The 17,397-nt window shown below is 44.3% G+C and overlaps 1 protein-coding gene across 10 annotated transcripts in view; it reads left to right on the forward strand.

Moving 5' to 3' along the window:
- Positions 1-17,397, forward strand: part of SFMBT1 (Scm like with four mbt domains 1) — a 96,383-nt gene that overhangs the window by 47,248 nt on the left and 31,738 nt on the right. For 7 of the 10 annotated variants that reach the window (XR_008451698.1, XR_008451699.1, XM_054076779.1 and 4 more), the window contains one exon: positions 14,452-14,603. Coding sequence is in view for 8 of the 10 variants with exons in the window: in XM_054076779.1 (XP_053932754.1) it covers positions 14,576-14,603 (28 nt within the window). In the remaining 2 variants the exon portion in view is untranslated. Of the gene's footprint in view, positions 1-504; positions 742-12,812; positions 12,898-13,339; positions 13,582-14,451; positions 14,604-17,397 lie in introns of those variants that run through there. The other 3 variants (XM_054076784.1, XM_054076787.1, XM_054076786.1) reach the window with 3 other exon arrangements.

A 17,397-nucleotide genomic window follows, 5' to 3' on the forward strand; every position in this document is an offset into this window, starting at 1 on the left:
ATGTTTATATGTCTGTGTTTATATTTTCTAACTTTTGACACTGAGCTGCTAACTCTGAAGCCTAATGATTACTGCCATCCTAGAGATAGCATTCTGCCAACACTTGCTTTCAGAGGTTGTTTTGTTTTCTTAATCATTAGGATATTTTTGTAACTTGGCATGCTTGTGTTTGCAGGCTGTAGAGGGACACTTGAGATGGCTCCACAGTTGACTTGGTCATAAAATATCTTCTCTGCCACCAGGCTGAATGATTTCGTACACCGTTAGTATGAAGTTGCACAGTGTCCCCAAGTATACGTGGTATCTTTCTTTATCTCGTCTAAAGTTTGCTTCAGAGAAGCAGATGGAAGTTGTTGAATAAAAAGTGAGCATAGTTTTAGTTCATCAGCTGGAAAACCCCGAGGAAGGGTGTCCTCTGATTGGGAAATCTTAAAGCCGTTGCATCTGTACCTGGGGCAGCGCTCAGTTCAGCTCTGCCACCCGGTGATCCGTCTTCTTTCGCAGGTGCCAGTGTGCGGTGTGGAGAGTCACTTCAAATGGGATGCTCGGAAAGCTGCCAGATGTTGTTTTGCTGTCTGCAGATAACACTCCCGTATTAAGTCTTTAGCTGGGTGCATCAAAGAAGAAAAAGTACATGCTGTTAAAGTAGGAGGTTATTTTCAGCTTTGCTGTTTAAAACAGAAGATCTGGAGAGGGACCCTGGAATCCCGTACTGCTAAAACAGTGAAGTGGCAGGGAAGAGTAAGCCTAGTTTCTCTTTTCTTCTTAACAGTTCCCCAAGAGCATTTGATTTTAGTAGTTTTTCTTTAGATACTGAGAGTGGATTAATTTTGTTATATTATAAATTAATAAGCTGTCATGGCATTTACTTAAGTCCTACTTTGTTTATTCCTGTTGCATTTATTGTCTTTAACATCGGTGCTGCTATAAATTATGGAAACTCATTTCGTATGGCCTCTGCCTGCGATCTCTTGATAGAGCAAAGTACTATGGGCTGCACCACAGAGGTGACTAAAAATCACTATAGAAGCATTGGGATTTTTGTTTGGCAGGCATCTATTTAAGATCAAGAGGATGTTTCCAAAAGACACTGTCATTTATGTGCCTTTTGGGTAGTTATGAGACCTTGGTAATAGATGTTTATGATGTGATCTCTCTGCCTTAATTGACTGTAAATGCACCAGCTATGAAAGAATTAACTTGGGATTTTGCATTATGACAAAAGGCACTGAGAGCAGAGGCGGCAGCCAGTGCGGGGTTTATTGAGAGCGAGAGCGTGCCCAACATCGTGCAGTACTGCTGAGCTCATCGAAGTTGTTTATGTTCAGTGACAACCAAAACCAGAACTCGTCACACTCTTAGTAATTTGGATTGAAAGACTGAGAAGATTTTATGTCTGCTGAGCAGTTCTGTGGCAGCACTTGCTGGAACCGTGTGGCTGCTCTCCATCCCGCTCCAGCTCGCCAGTCAGGGGAGGGCTGGATATCCGCAGGCTGCCCGGGCAGCTCACCTCGGACTCACCGCAGCGCCGCTGTTTTCTTTTGTTTGTGTCCGTGGTGGCCGTGATGGACATGATTCTGGAGCAGGAAGGTCAGGCAGCTCAAGAGCAGCTCCGCATCTAAACTCAAAGCAGAGTTTGGCTCAAACATCTTTAATCCCAGCTGCCTCCTAGGAAGGCAGTGGCCTTTTGGGACAGCTTTTCTGATCAGCCTCACGTGCGTATCTGCAAGCAGTGGAACAACCTGGGAACAACCAGCTGGAGAAAAAGCCCAGTGGTTAATGCTACGTTTTCTCACTTTTCCCACTGTGTTCTCCCCAACTCGGGAGCGAGGGTTGCATCCCTCTAACCGTATTTAGAGGCAGCACTCTTTTACCTTTCCAATTTGTAGTATTTTTGTCTTCTGGGTGAGAAGGAAGCTGAGATAAAGTAGACAAAGTGATGCACTGTGAGGTTTCCTTTCTCTCGGTGAAGGATAGCGCTGGGAAAGGCTGCAGGAGGGACAGGCTGCTGCGCTCTGGTCTCTAAAGCTTGGCCGCAGCGCGCAGCAGCCATCCTCTGGCTGCTCTCTAGAGGCAGCAGACTCTCTCCATACGCCGGGCAATAGCAGACCTTTGACTCGGCTCTTTAGTTCTGTTCTGTGTGTGTCACTACAAGCTCAGGAGGCGTTGCCTGTGTCCGACAGTGCAAACCAGTTCTAGCACCATAAACCAAGGGCAAATGGTGTAAGTCTCAATCAGAACAAAAGAGCAGTTGCCCAAGGATAAGTAAAAGCCACAAAACGTCTTTATCGCGTGTCCTGGACGATGAGGGAAATGGCCAGGGTGAAGAACCGCTGACTTTGTCGGGTGGAACAACTGTTCTGTTCGTGGCAGGAGGCAGTGTGGCTGCGGCTGCTGAGTGGCTGCACGGATGCAGAGCCCTCATCGCTGCCTCCGCGCCGCTGCCGTGGCCGCAGCAGAAGGCTCAGAGAACTGGCACCGGGGGCTTCCTGCTGTGGTGGTCCTGTCGTGGTGGATCTGGCATCTTCAACAGAACGTACACCATGCTTTGGAGGTAAAAGCAAGGGGGTTTTTCCTTCTCTGAATAATCAACTCAGTGGATCTGATCCAGCTGACTGCATTGTGCGGAAGAGATGTCCAAAGCTTTGGTAGTTCTGGTTAAAGCGTTACTTCCCATTTTGTTGAGCAAGTGCTTAGAGGAGAAAGGAAGAGATCCACCGGACCTAAAGCAATAAAAAGTAACACTGAATTATCTTGACAGTAGACATTTTTTTTTCATCTGAAGAAAACTTGAGAGGACGGCACTCTGCTCCTGACAGTGACTGATGGTTGTGGCTCAGAGTCTAAACTATAAACTGGCTCTTGGGTTGATTAAAATGCATGTGTGTACCTTGCTAGGGAAGAAGGGAAAACTTGGATCTGGTGAGCCCAGATGCGTTTTCATACGATGCTATTGTATGAACAAAACAACCGTATTCAATTTTTTTTGGTTTTAGGTTGTATTCCTGATCTGTGGTAAATGAAATTGTGGTACCTTCAAAAGCAGCTGAAGTAAAGATTCTCATTTAACACAAGAAGCTGAAGTATGATTTTCCTTTTAACAGCATTTTTCCCTTGGAACCAGCGTAGTTACTGTCGGGTACGAGTTCACTTGAGTTTCAGAGGTACCAGACTGTGCTATAGTGTAAACACAGCTGCTATGGAGTAAAATAGCTTCAGTCTTCTCTAGAGTATACAAGTTCAATGTTAGTGCGGTAATAGATGCTTGTTTTATTAACTGTTAGTCTGCCTGTTGTCTTTCTTGGCAGACTAAACCGGTGAAGTAGTCCATATGCCTGGCCTTCCATTCATTGATTAAGGATGCAGATGGGAAGAACCGCTGTAGCGGAACTGAGAAAACCTACATCTTCCACCAAAGGAATGAGTAGAGGGGTTCCCTCCTCAGACTGTAACATGGGAAGAGTGCATGTGGTGATGTGTAAGGCGCGTGATTTATGCTGGTTGGGTTGGTTTATGTAACACGCCTGGATGTTGGGTGCAGCTGCGTGTGCTTTAAATACCAGCACAGATAAGGTCATCTGGTGTACAGCGCTGAGTGGGAAACTGGTCAGAAGCAATTAATCAAGTAGTAGTGAATGCTGATAGACGTATCCCCCCCAGTGCCTGTCAGCGCTGCTCCCGTCGGGGAAGCAAAGGTAACCATCACCTCGGTAGAACTACTCAGGTTTTTTGTCCTGGTAGGATCGCTTGTATTTCCTGTGGATCTTTTCCTGATTGATATATGTTCTCTTTATTTTCATTTTTTAGCTTGTCAAAGACAGCTTACCTAACACGTAAGTTAAACAGCATAATGATACGGTTTAGCTGATAAATGCAAACCTCTGCATTGCTGTGTTTATTTCACATAATCTGGGCATAATAGTTCTCTTATCAGAACCAGCTTTAAGGAGACTCCTTCCATAAATTGATGCCTTTTAGTGCCACAAATTCTTGGAAAAAAAAGAATTGCAGAGTGGAATTTTATCCTCATGATAACTTAAATATAATTTAACTAAACCAGTTCAGCTTTGCATCATTTCCAGACAATTCCTTTGTTGTGTGACCGTAGAATAATGGAATATATAGGGTGTGTGAAATACTACTATTGCTATTTAACATGTTTAACATGACTGACTTCCCCTGTGCTGGTGGTGGATTGTTTTTCTCTTTTGAGGGCTGTGTTGTATAAATCTCCTAAAGGTATCTGCAACAGCACTGGCATTCCCTTCGATCCACGAGGTTCTGTGCATCTGTAGAGCTGGTGGGTGGGAAGAGAGGGAGGGCAGGCGGCTGCTGGGTGGCGGTGAGCGCGGCTCAGCGCACAGCCCGGCGGGTGGGAAGCATTGCCGCTGAGAGCAAACACTTAGAAGGAGGGGAAAAGCTGTCAAGGTTTCCTGAGCGTTATTTGGAGCAGGTGCTTAAAGCAGTCAGTCGTTGCCGAAAGTCTGAAAATCAGACTTGTTGAAATCAGACTTAGCCTGGAAGTGTGATTCGAGCTACTGTTTTTGCACTTTTAAACTTATTAGAAGCAACCACGTAGCTCACAAGTCTGATTGCATTGATCGGCGAGGTCATGGTCTGACAAAGCGTGTGCTGTCTTCCCGTGGCTTCTTGTGCCGTGATGCAGCGGGAATTTACAAAGTGTGGGTGCTGCAGAATCCACTGCCAGCCTGCCGGAACGCTCCGCAGCAGCGTCTGAAACGGCTCAGTGGCTGCAGAGCAAGCGCGGGGTTATTCCCTTGCCGCACATCCCCTTCTCAGCAAAAAGAGGGTTGCTGAGCTATGGGCCATGCTGCTTCACGTGCTGGTCTTGCAAGTTAATTCCTGCCTGAGGAGCTCGGGGACTTCATATACATGAAGAAAAGAAACAGTTTTTTTACTCTGAGCTCTGCAGTTTCTGGTCTGTGCTTAAATATTTCTGACTCCATCAGAACGGAGCCTTTGCTCCATCCTGCTGCACCGTGCCGGACGGGCGCTATCGCCCCGGCACGCTGCGGAATCAGTGCACCTTGGGTGATAGCCGGGGCGGTGTGACGCTGACAGGTACGGAAAGAGATGGCGTTAGGAAATCACAGTCATCTTTGCTGCTGGAATCGAGTGCTGGACCTGACCGGGAAGATGAAGGGGATAGTAGCTTCTTCTGAATCTTATAAATAGAGGGAGTTTAGCTTGGACACGCTCTCCTGTTTGGTTTTGCTGGATGGTTTTGCTCGAGTGGAAAGTATAGTGTAGGGTGAGGATGAATGAGGCGGTGCAGAACTGACTTTTCGGGGATAGTGCAGCCTGATTCTGCTTTAGTGACATGTGAAACTATAGCCGAGCTGCAAAGAATGCTTGTGAGTCTTTTAGAAAGGGGTATAGTCCAGAAGCAAATACATCTTTAAGATACACTTTCTGGTTCCTTGTTGAGGTTGAGCCCTGAGGAGTTGTCATCCTCAAGGAAAGCCTGACCTTTTTTTTGCATGTTCCTCCTCTTTCGTAACATCAAAGGTTCTCGTAGCACGTGTTGAGGCAAGAAGTTGTTTGGACATTAACTGTTAGCGCTTTGATTTCTGCTCTCTTCGTTGTTCCTTCCTTCTGGAGGTGTGGTGCAGGTGGAGGATGTTCCGTGGCACAGAGCCCGAGTCATCGTGATGCCCACTGTTGCTTCACCGGATCCAGGTACGGAGGTGAACGGAGCAATGACGCGAGTCTCTCTTTGTGTCAGAGTCGTTTGACTCGGAAGTGTGAGCCAGCTCCGTGATTTCACTTCCCTTCACAGAGCAAAAATCTAAACTCTCCGTTTCATCTTCATCTGAAAGCGAGTGATAGGCTGAAATGAAATATAGGAAGGGAAGAAGAGAGCTCTGAAAAAATGGCTTTTATTCCACTTTATTCCTTCACAGTAATTTCTATGAGGCAAACTCCCTCTCCTGCTCTGTTCCACTCTTATTATTATTAATGCAATAATCTCGGTAGCAGCATGCATGGGGTTTTGTATCACCATGCAGTGAAGAGAGGGTGGGGAAAGTTAAAGAGAAAACAGTCAAAATCATTGAAAGCCGGTGATTTAGGGAGCTGCAAGAAGTATTTGCAGTGTTTATTGTGGTAATGAACGCTGTAGAGCTCGTGGCTGCAGGAAGTGAGCAGGTTCTTTAGGACATCAGTCCCAGAGCCTTTTCTCACAGGACAGAGGTACATGGAATGGATTTGTTCAGCTGAAACGAGGAATAGCTTTGAGTCCTGAAAGAAACAGGCTGTGTGGAGCTGGCGTGGCTGCTGCTTGGGGAAGAGCAAGGGAGTTCGTTTGCTCTGTTTTTGCAAAGTGTTTGACAGAATGAGACCCATATAGGCAATGTTTATTATTGTTTTATTTCATTCTATATTTTCGCTACACTCCTTCGATGTAGGAAGGGCTCACTTTTCCCCTGAACTGCCGCTAAGTGGGCCTTGGAGGGCAGGAAATTTAAGTGGAGAAGCGATTTGCTACAGCAGTGTGTTTTAGGTCACTAAAATAAATTACCAAGTCATTTGCCTCACTTAGTCCCCGGCTCCTTCATGGAAATCTCTGGACCAAATAGTTGATGCTTGCGAGAGAAAATTTTTTTCTGAAGCATTTGAATATTTTCTCTGTTCTTGTTCCCTCTTTCCCCTTCTGTTTCTCCCATCTTTAGGACAGCATTGCCGTGATTGCTTTTACCGACCCCCCCCATTTTCCCCTCTCCCTTCTCTGGCTCCTTCCTTTCCCAGTTTTCTGTGCACCGTTGGAATAGCCTAACGCCCTTTCCTTCTTAAGGCTTTTCTTACCACATTTAAGTTTTTCAGGCATGATAAATACTTGTGCTGTACCGCTTTTGCGTTTGGGGAGTTGGGTGGTGCTGAGAATTATCCTTTGTTGTCTGAAGAATATCCTGGTGATCCCACTTTTGGATCCGAACAAAACTAAAGATGAAACAGTGCTGTTTCCAAAGCAGTAGTCAATCTCCACAATCAAAACTGTTGAAAAAGAAACTAGTACCACTAAGTGAGCACATGCAGAAGGCGACACTTAAAATGCCGTGGTCTGGAAAGAAAGACTGCTCGGAGTCTGCCTCACTCGAGATTTCAGAGTAAGATTTGAACAAGGAAAACTCCTCATCTCCTGTACTTGTTGTGTTTGCAGCATAAGAAGTGCAAATGTCTGGTTTTGTATGTTCTGGCCTCCAGCAATGCATCGTTTGTCAAGGCTGCAAGAGCGTTGGAGGTTTTTAACTCAAGTGCTTTCTTAGTAATCCCAGGTCGGAAGCTGCCGTGTGGGCAGGCTTTCGCCGTCCGGTTGGTGAATGCATCTGTTTGATCTGCTCGGACCACGCCTGTTTCTCTTGGGGTCCTCTGCGAGTTGGTCCTCTTTTTCCTTTGGAAATCCTTCCTCCAGTGTGAAGGCTGGTTGGCTGTGATGACGGATCTCTCACTCCACAGCGCTCGTTTCCTCTCTTTCCCATTTCCATGGCTTGCATTTTGGAGAGCTGCAAGTTACGATCTTGTTTTGCCTGGGAGGTGGGGAGCCTTGATGCAGTTTGCTGCCGCTGTACCTCACCGTGGCTCATCAGTGTCCTCACCTTTGCCTTCTTGCCTTGAGCACTTAGACTTCGAAAAAATCACCTGTCCTCCTGTGGTGGAGCCCACAGTCCAAGTATTAAAATTAATGTGGCGCCGGGAATTGGTGGACAGGTCTTAAAAGAGCAAGATACCACTTTTCTGTGGAAAAGATGTAGCTTGAACAGATGATCCACAGCATAAAGCTATGAAATAAGTTCTGCAAAATTAAAATTCAGGTGGGGGTTATGCAGATTGCCTTATTTGAATATCTAAATCTTCTGTAGCTTTTTGATGACTGCTTTATCATTGTTTTCCATATATATGCAGTGATGCTCATTTACAGCCTTCCCCAATCAGTTAAACAGCAAATACCACAGCTATAAATAAAATGTCATTTGCAGGAGACACAGTTTTGTAAGTTAAATGAGGAAGAAATCTTCCCTTTGAAGAAACGTTAGCTGCGATCAGTTGGTCAAGAGTTTCTCTACAGGGTTATCAAAAGGAATGGCTTTCCGTTCCCCTGCTTCCCTGATGCCAGCCAAGCACTACATTTTTTTTCAGGGGAGGGAGGGTAGTGTTACAGAAAGATTGACTAAAATCAGAAAAAGGCCTCTAAATGTTGTTTCGTGTTGCATCTCGTTCAGGGTAGGAGCTGGCTCTCGGAGAGGAGCGGTGCCACTTGTCCTTGGCCATGCGGTTGTGCCCTCCGCTCTGCCGCGGATGCTGCCTGCAGCCTGCACACAGTTGTTTCTCCTCTTCAGCAGAAAACTGACTGCACTCTTATTTCTTCTTCTTTTTTATTTCTTGGTCTCGTCGTGCTTTGGCTTTTGCTTCGACCCTGGCTGCTAAATAATTCAGATATTTCTGTCTAGTTAGTATCGGTGGCGTGGCTGTTAGCTTTTGAGCAGTGTCAGTAAACTTATTATGGGGAAAAAATACACTTATTTTTGCTGTTACAGCCTGAAAGCACCACTAGTGTCTGACAGATACACCACTTCATCAGCTCATCTAGCCACACTTCTGATCCTGGTTCCACTGTAGGCTTTCCTGCACCTGCAAGGAAATCACATAGTCTTGTACCTCTCATGGGAGCAGCAGAGCCTGCGCTGGGCTGGTGTGTCTTGTTGAATCAGTTTTAAAGTAACTTAAATTAGTTTAGATTAGTTTGAGGTGATTATGACTTCTTATTTGTACAGAGACTGTGACGTTTCATCAGCCCTGTCTTGGGAAGATATGGAGTGACTCGGATCGGAATGCATCTCCTGCTAACAGTGCTGTTTGAGGGTGCACGGGAAGGCTGTGAAACAGATTGGGGATCAAAATCAGGACCTGACTGCAAACTCAAACTGCAGAGGGCCTTTCGTGAACAGTTGGTGGAGGGTACAATGTACCACCTGCCCCCAACACTCTCTTTGTTACGGGATCTTTAATTATGCATTGTAGGAAGTTGAATTTTGCGTTGCCTAGTATTTCTGACTTGAAGTGGCAATTTTTGCTCAAATAATTGAGATCGAAAGTGAGTATATGTAATAAAAACTGAATTAGGAGTTCTTATGTTCACATTTGGAGACTTAAGCAAAGGGGCATAGCCTTTGAGATACATTCTCTGTTGGCTCCCATGCATGGTAGAATCGTGGGTTTCTGTTTTGCCTTCCCCTCTGTTTTAAGATGCTAATTAATGATCCAGCTCCGTGTGTTCTGATGAGTGTTTTTGATAAATCTGTGTCCCGTTTGCTTCTCCAGCTTTTATTTGCAATTGTACTGGTTTTTTTCAGTGATGGTTTTTGTTAAAATAGTTTTTCTCTCTGTTGGGCAGCGGTTTGATTTGTGGTTGCATCTGTCTATAGAGACTCTACATTCAAGTAATGTTGTTGTGCATAAAGACACGTATGTATTCTTTGTTAAGGTTTAAAGGTTTTTTTTTAAAATGAAATTACTTAAACTTGAGTTATTTAAATTGAAATTACATTGCTCCAAAACTACAAACTTTGAAACCAGGCATTTTCCGTGTTATTTTTCACTCCAGCCTGCCATGGACCATTTGACTGGCAGGGGTTAGGGGTTTGCTCCAGGAAGAAAGCCTGACACTCCATGTCCATCAGAAGTATGAAGTCTGTTTTTAAATCAAAATCTAGGAGATTGGCTATAATTTGAGTTGGAGACATGCACGGTCTGGGAAAATGGGATCTATGTAACTAGATGCCAATATGTTGATAAATAGGTATTGCTCCTGACCTTTGAAATTCTGTCTTGGTAGGGTGAGGAATTTCCTTTGGAATAAATGTCCTTGGTGTTGAACTGGGCTTTGTTGTGGTTCTCGGGTGTCTGGAGGTGATGTGAGCCCTCGCTTGCTGATGAGCTGTGTTTGTCCTGTGGTTTTGTTGGCATTTGAGGGACATTTGCCCTTTCTGTGTGTGGCTTGTGGTTGGTGAGAAAGAGGTGTAATGTATTACCTCTGTCTCTAATGGGTACTATTCCAATGACACAAGGAAGGAAGGAAACAAGTAGGGGTCTGCTTTTACATATTAAAAGTGTTTTGTGTTGCTGACTTCTTTTTTAAATGTCATATTTGCAAAGTACTTTCCTCCCCCTCCTCTTCCCCTTTAATCGCTGCGTTGTCTGCAGCGAGGACATCCGTCAGGTGGTTCACTGGAATAGGAGTTCAATTTCAGGAAAGGGTTTGGAAGACAGGACAGGGGTTTTTCCCTTTGAATGACTTGAGTGCTGAGCCGCTTTGAGTGTTGCGCTTGGGTTTTATTCAAAGCCTTTTTTATAACGTATGCACAGGATCCGAGTTGGTGAGGAGGACTTGTTTGAATAAATCAAGCCACTTCGTGGTGTTGCAGAGGTATTTATTGTAACTTCGTTAAGACTGCAATGACCTTCATACTTTATCTGCAGGACTGACATCTCTCATGCATTGAAATTAGTTTCCAAACCTGGTGTCTAACAGATGACTTCTCACAGATTTCTCTGCTAACTTTCATCTTTCAGGCACTTACATATAAGTTTTTATCTTTATTAATTGCCTAAATATATATGTACAGTCAATGTACTTGGTTTAAGACACCTTCCTCTCACATAGCTGAGTATAGAGTCCTTCATGATCTTCATCCATTGGTGCTTTGTTTTCTGACACTTAGCAATGGAAGTGCTCTTCCTTGACACTGTGGAAAGGGCATGATTTTCTTCTTTCTTTTGGAACTAATAGTTTTTAAGGCTTATGCGATCCACTCTGCCCCCTCTAGCTCTCCACTGGTTGCTCTGTGCTGCGGAGCTGAAGCCTTGGCATTGGCTCGGAGTTGTCTCTTGAACGGCGTCTGAATTAGTTCTGTCCATTTGTACTCTAAGCCAGAAGAACAAGACTGGTGGTGACTGACAAGAGGTGTAGTCGTTTCACTTGAAAAGTCCAACCCAGGATTCTGTACCCATTTATGTAATGGAGCTGCTGGGGGGAAGCTGAGAAACCACGTAATTCATAGCGCTGTTTATGGCAGTGTATGTCTCAACTCAAACTAAGTTTACAGAGTCCCTTAATCTGATGGCTGTGACAGTGCTGCTGACAGTTTAACTCTTGCATATCACTTTCTGTTGGGCAGCCATCCGTGTCACATCATTATGTTGTGTGGGATTCAATATTTAAATGCCCTAGGGATTCAGAAGTAGAAGTAGGAGTCATTTTCTTTCCATTTGAGTGCTCTATTTTATCTCACCGTGGATTATACTACATGTTACTGGCAGAATATTTACTCATTCATGCTGCCTGTCTTTACACACAAGATAAGAAGTTGCCAAACTGTTTGGGACTGAGAGGTTCACACTCTTCCTTCATTTTCTTATCCAACCTGTAACTTTAGGCAATTGTATTCGTGCTATAGGATACGGAATAAAAAGCCAACAATGGGAAAAACAGTGATATTTTCTGTCTGGTTTCTTTATTTGGCTGATAACTCCCAATATTCTTGTTGTCTCTGAGCTGTAGAAAGTCGAATAATGATGGAGATTTTACATTTAAAGACCAAAACCAAACCTGAATGACTCTGCAAAACCTCCGCTATCTTAAATGTTGAAGAATCAAACTTAGCAATTCTAAACAGTGTCTCTTTGCAACCAGCTATGAATACAAAGGAACTTTTTGGGACGCTGTGTTGTGTGTTGTTCTGTCCAGTGAATGCTCCAGCTGTCTAGTGGCATCCAAATCGGCTGGGAACGGAGCCGGGACTTTCACATTCTCACCTGGATTGAATGCAGAGTCTCGCAGAAATCCCTTTACCAGCTGGGCAGCACTCCAGAGGGTGGAAAGGGAGATCCTGTAATTTGTTGAGGGACACCTGAGTGTTTCAACATTTATTAACCACGCTTTCCAGATTTAATTGTGTTACGTGTATAGTCAGGCATAGCCAAGAAATAAGGCAAACCCTGGAAGCAACTGGATTTCAGGCAGGGGTTGGGATTTAAAAAATGGCATAAATTGGCATAACCTGAGTGAAATGCCGTGTTGTATCAGCACAATTGTGCTAAATAGAGTATTGTTTGTTGTTTTTTCTACGATGTTCAAGTAGCTCTAATGAAGATTGAGTTAAGGGTACAAGCATTGGTCCTTTTTGTGACAAAAGGGATGGTCCTTCTCTCTGGGGAATACTTGTATGCTAATAAAGATGCACATTCAGAGACAACAGGTCTGCATTTTCAAGGCAGAAAGGATAGTCAGGCTGTAACCTTTCAGTCTGCTGTGAGGTTTTTATTTGTTTGTTTGTGTAATGCCAGCACTTTGCTGTATTTAACCTGCGGCGAGCGGCTCTGCCACCTGTCCGATGTGCCTGCAGCAGCTGCGTGCTGGGCAGGATGGAGCTCTGGAGGGTAGACGCAGGGGTTTGAAATAGGTTTTACTAGATGCCTTTGCAGAGGAATTTGCTGAAACCTGACTCTTCCCGTAGCTCCTTCCCGGGTCCGCAGGGGTGTCTTCTGTCCCTGTTGTCTCGTGCGCCTTTGTTTTAAAATAATATTAAGCCTTAGACACCAGCTGATTTACTTTAATTCAACATCCAACTATGTTTGATTTCTTTTCATATTCAAGTGAGCCATCTGGCTTTAATGAACTGTAACTGTTTTTAATGCTGCCTCCAGTTGCTAACATCTGAATATTTCATGTGCTGAAAGGAGGTTTGAAATGCAGAAGTGAGTCTGAAGAGTCCAAAGGATTTCCAAGTCAGCTCTGTTCCAGCAGCACTTGCGCTCCCCTCCCCTCGAGACTTATCAAAAAGAAATCTTTGGGGTGCCAGACTGTGAGCAGCACCCATGGTGGGTTCTAATCACAAGCACTCTCAGTTTTGTGTAGATAAAACACCAGAGCTGCTTACAAGATGCTGAATAACTACCCAGCTTGGGCAGAATATCAATCAACTTCAGCAGGAGCTGCCAGAATTTGGCATCATTTAAATAAACAGCATCTTTGGTATTTGGGTTGGGTTTTTTTGTCTGGGGGGTATTAAGTATTTCCATGTTGCAAAAAAGGATGAAGTTAGTTTTACATCGCCTCATTTAGTAAAAAAAAGTTAACTGAGCGCTGGATCCCGTAAACTGAAAAATCTTAATTGCAATTAAATCCTGAGGGTACCTTGCCAGGGCTGGAAACCAGTGGCATCTACTGGGATTTGTTGGGCTACCTGCTTCGCTTGGAGTTTCTCACAGCGTTGCCTTTGCTTGGCTTAGCAGTGTGACAGCCAAGAGACTGAAGATGGGCCACTATCAGGGAATGTTGTGATTGATGATTCAAAAGCACTCTGTTGGTTAAGCTCTTCACTGGGTGCCCAGTTCTGGTTGCCAGAGACATCATTTTCCAGCACTACTTCATGAAGGATAGAAGAAACGGAAGCTGAGACTGTCAGTCTATCCAGAAGAGGAAAGCCTTCCAAAAGGGTGGGCTGGGAACACGCGGTTGTGTTTGCTTACCGTGCCCTGCTTTGTCTTGGGAGCGTGGAAGACGTGCGTAAGGAAGCATTGGAGGCTGATAGAGATTTTATCAGGATGTTTGCAGCGTGTTACACGCCGTTTAAAGTGCAGCCGTGGAACTCTTCCACAAAACAGAATTGTGTTGCTCTGGGAAAGTTTGGGGTTTTCCCCCTTATTTCCCCCAAGTTCTCTGTGTCTGAATGGTGGAGGCATGTCTTGATTAGTTTGGTTTGCCTGGGAACCACGGGAGCCTGAAGTTCCTGCTGTCCACAGGGACAGTGATGGTGGAGTGATGGCTCCTTGGTTGAACTGTTAAGAATTGGGAAGTTTAAAAGGTATACGTATAGTTAAACTTGTCTTACAGCTGTTGAAGACCAGAGTTGAAAATTCCCTGAAGGCCTGTGGAGAGCAAATGGCTTGGATGTTAGAAACCCATAGCCTGAGCGTGTGTTTTGTGAGCCTTACTGTGCTCTTTCTTTGCCAGTATCAGTTTGGCTTTCCTTATTTGAGACATTTCTGTTGGTCCAGCTGACAGAGGAGCTGGATTCGTGTTTTGTCTTGTTCTTAACCCATGACTTGGTTAGTTCCCTGCTTCTCTAGCATTGTGAAAGGTTGAAGGAGCCTTTCAGAGGGGTGGATTTGTTGGGAGGCTGAAGACATGTTGGAAGTCAGCTTTGTAATCGACTGATTTAGGAAATGTTCTTTTCCCAGAATCAGTTTGGTCTGCAGATGAGGGCTGTGGAATAGCTGAACACACGTAAACACAATGAGGTGGCCTTGTTTGCTTCAAGGTTTTTGGCTTGGTGGTGGAATAATGTTTTCAGTGTATCTTAAAAGTTGTTAAAATCCAATAAGGATTTTCTTATTAGTTGTTCTTACCGTTTGGGTTTTTTTTTTTTTCAGAATCTTAAATGTCCTGGCTGCCAGTAGAATCGAAGGCGGAAGGCAACTCATGACCGCCAAACCGTGACAGCCTTGAATTCCCCTGCTTCTGGCTGCTGGAAATAACCACTGGGCTACTGTGGAGATGAATGGAGAACAGCAGTATGATGCAGGTAACAGTCTGGCTGAGCTCTGTGGCCAATGGCTCTCAAAAAACTCTGCAAGCGAGATGAAACAAAGACAAGCACAGTGAATAGTGTGCGTCTGATGCCGTGTATTGTATACAGGGAGAAACTCACATTTGGATGACTCTGGGTTAGATCCGATTATGGTTCTGTCCTCCTGTTCATTCTGTTCTTAATGTTTCAACAAGGTTATGCTGCTGGTTTAGACAGATAACTGAAGCTGTTTGCTGCCGTTGTGATCGATCCTGGTTGCCTGGTGCGCTTGCTTGGATGGGTTCGGGATATCAGCTCCTAACCTGCTGTATGTGATGATAAATTCGCTCAGGTTTTGGTTCACCTTGGAACAGCAGCTGGAAAAAGCACTGATCCAGGGTGACTGAGGATATTAACAGCTTTCTGAAACAGTTCTGGGGTTATTATAGGGTAGGACCTATCCGTTTTTCTGACTTGCCTGCCATGCTTTGTTCCTTTTCCTTGAGAGGGTCCCTTCCTGTGGTGTTGGGACAATTAATATAAAGTAAAAATTTGTAGTTACCAGTGTCAACAGTTGGATTAGGATTTTATCTGAGTTATTACTTTCCTTTGGTACTTGTCCAACAAGCTGCTCTTCTCATAGGACATCTCACTGTTGGTAGGTTTTGTACCTGTACTGTGTTACTGAAGAACTGTTATTTTAATCTGCAGTGCTTTTAGCTATTCTCTGCCTTATGATCCTTAAATATACTTTTTGATTATTAATTACAGCAAATCAATCAAATTGTAGTCAACGTTATATCCTCAAATAAGCAAGAAAAAGCAGCATGCACAGGTATGCAGAATGTCTCCAGGCAGATGCAAATGCTGTTTCCTCTGCTAATGGGAACCGCTAACTTCTGTCACAGTGTGTGAAAAAGAAAGTGCTGTTAGCAGCTGAGAAGAACGGTATGGAGATCTACACGTAGTCAGCAGTGGGGTGTTCACAAGATGATAGCTCATCCCTTTGTACTAAAAACTTTATTGACATATTTCTGTCTTCTTCAAAAAGTATCAGAGGTCACACAGTCCTCTCTGTGTGCTTTTGGAACAGCGAGGAAGGGTTTGATACCGCCTTGAAATTACTCAACGGCTATTTTCCCCAGCATCCTCTTTGTGTCTGGTTTGAGTACAGGTGACTGTGAAAAGCAGTAACAGAAGAGCGCCTTACTTGCTGAGTTCAAGGGTAGTTTCCAGTAAATCCTACCCATGTAAGCATAGCACATTGGTTTTGTTGTGCCCTTCAGTATTGTCTCCTGAAGTGCTTTGAGTTAGACCAGTCCCTACTCCAGCTGGAACGTTCCCTTCATGTTCTTTGAATGGTGTCATTTTTTCCGCTTGATGATTTTTAGTGATTTATGGACATCCCCCTCTATCTTTCTGGTTTCTACATACAGGCTGTCTGCCTGTAAGAACCCAGACAGTGGTCATCATTGGTGGTTGTGATGCTCTCCTGCACTACAAGGAGGAAAGACAACTTTCATTCTTGTCACAATCTTTTTCAGAGTGGGATTCCAGCCTGTCTTTATTTATTCATGGCCTTAGAGCTGGTATAGATGGAAAAGATTAACTGTTATTAAAATCAGATTGAAATATATCCAAGCTTCAGGTTGAGGAAACCTTTCGGTTAGCCTTAATTGAAGGTCTTACAGACTTGGATGTGATGTACTTAAATGTCCATATGACAGTCTTCAACTAAATCACATTAAAGATGCATGGAAATTATTTGCGGTGAGAATTTAAGTTGAATCCAGAGATCAAACCAGTCTGCTGTACACTGTTTCCATTGCAGGTATTTTTAAGTTGTTTTAAAAAAACCCAACTCTGATTCAATGAAACTCTCTAAGATAAAGCAGAAGAAGCATTACATTTGTAGTGAGTGTTGGACAGGAATTTGCGAAAATGTTTTTTGTTGTTGTTGTTTTTGTTTTGCCCATGAAAAATGAGTTGGGAGAGCTTTGGGTTTGGGTGCTGGACAGTACAGAGCTGTCGGAGCCCTGTGCACCGCTGCGCAGACTGGAAGGAAACAGCTCTTTTGGATATGAAAACATGCAGGCTGCGGAGACCATGAATTAGTGGAGTGACGAAGGAGCTGGGTCACTGATCCAGCTGGGAACTGGTTTTAACTGCAGTCAGAGGCAAAAGGGTGGCTGGAGCAGCAGCAAACCAGCTTTCTGGGAGCTCCTTGTAGTAATTACGTGGCAACAGAAGTTACTAATTGACCCTTTCAGTGTGTTAAGTGACCTGTGCCTCATTTAAGGAGCTTAACTGCCCCTTAGACAGCTATCTGATGATAACGTGTTATTGAAGACTTGGTGCTGCCAGTGGAGCACGGCTGGAAAACCTCAAGGCCTACGTAGTATTCCCAGGTCAAGCTACTTGGCTTCCAAACATGTTAAAAAGCACAGAGCAGTCACGTTGGTTTACGTGTCAAACGGGACGCATTAGACATCGCAAGCCGTGTTTTTACAAGGTTTTTGGAGTCAGGCAAGGGTGAGTTGTTGCTGCTGCTGAGCTTCTGGGTGCTTTTCAGTGGGAAAGGGTGAGTTGGCTTTCTCCAGGCGGTGGGAGGAAATCAGGTGAAGCTCGCTCTTGGGTTTGACTGACCATAGGTGTTGTGTTCAAGCCAGCGTTTCGCCCCACTTTGGTTCTGCAGCTGTGAAGTTAAGCATTCTTATGGTTATATTGAAGTAAAATGATGTTTTAATGAGTTAAGAAATCTCAAAAGGTTTTTAAATAACATTATTTCTGCCCTTCCCCAGGTCTGTTT

The sequence above is a fragment of the Cuculus canorus genome, chromosome 11, assembly GCF_017976375.1.
Source record: "Cuculus canorus isolate bCucCan1 chromosome 11, bCucCan1.pri, whole genome shotgun sequence".
NCBI classification, from domain to species: Eukaryota; Metazoa; Chordata; class Aves; order Cuculiformes; family Cuculidae; genus Cuculus; species Cuculus canorus.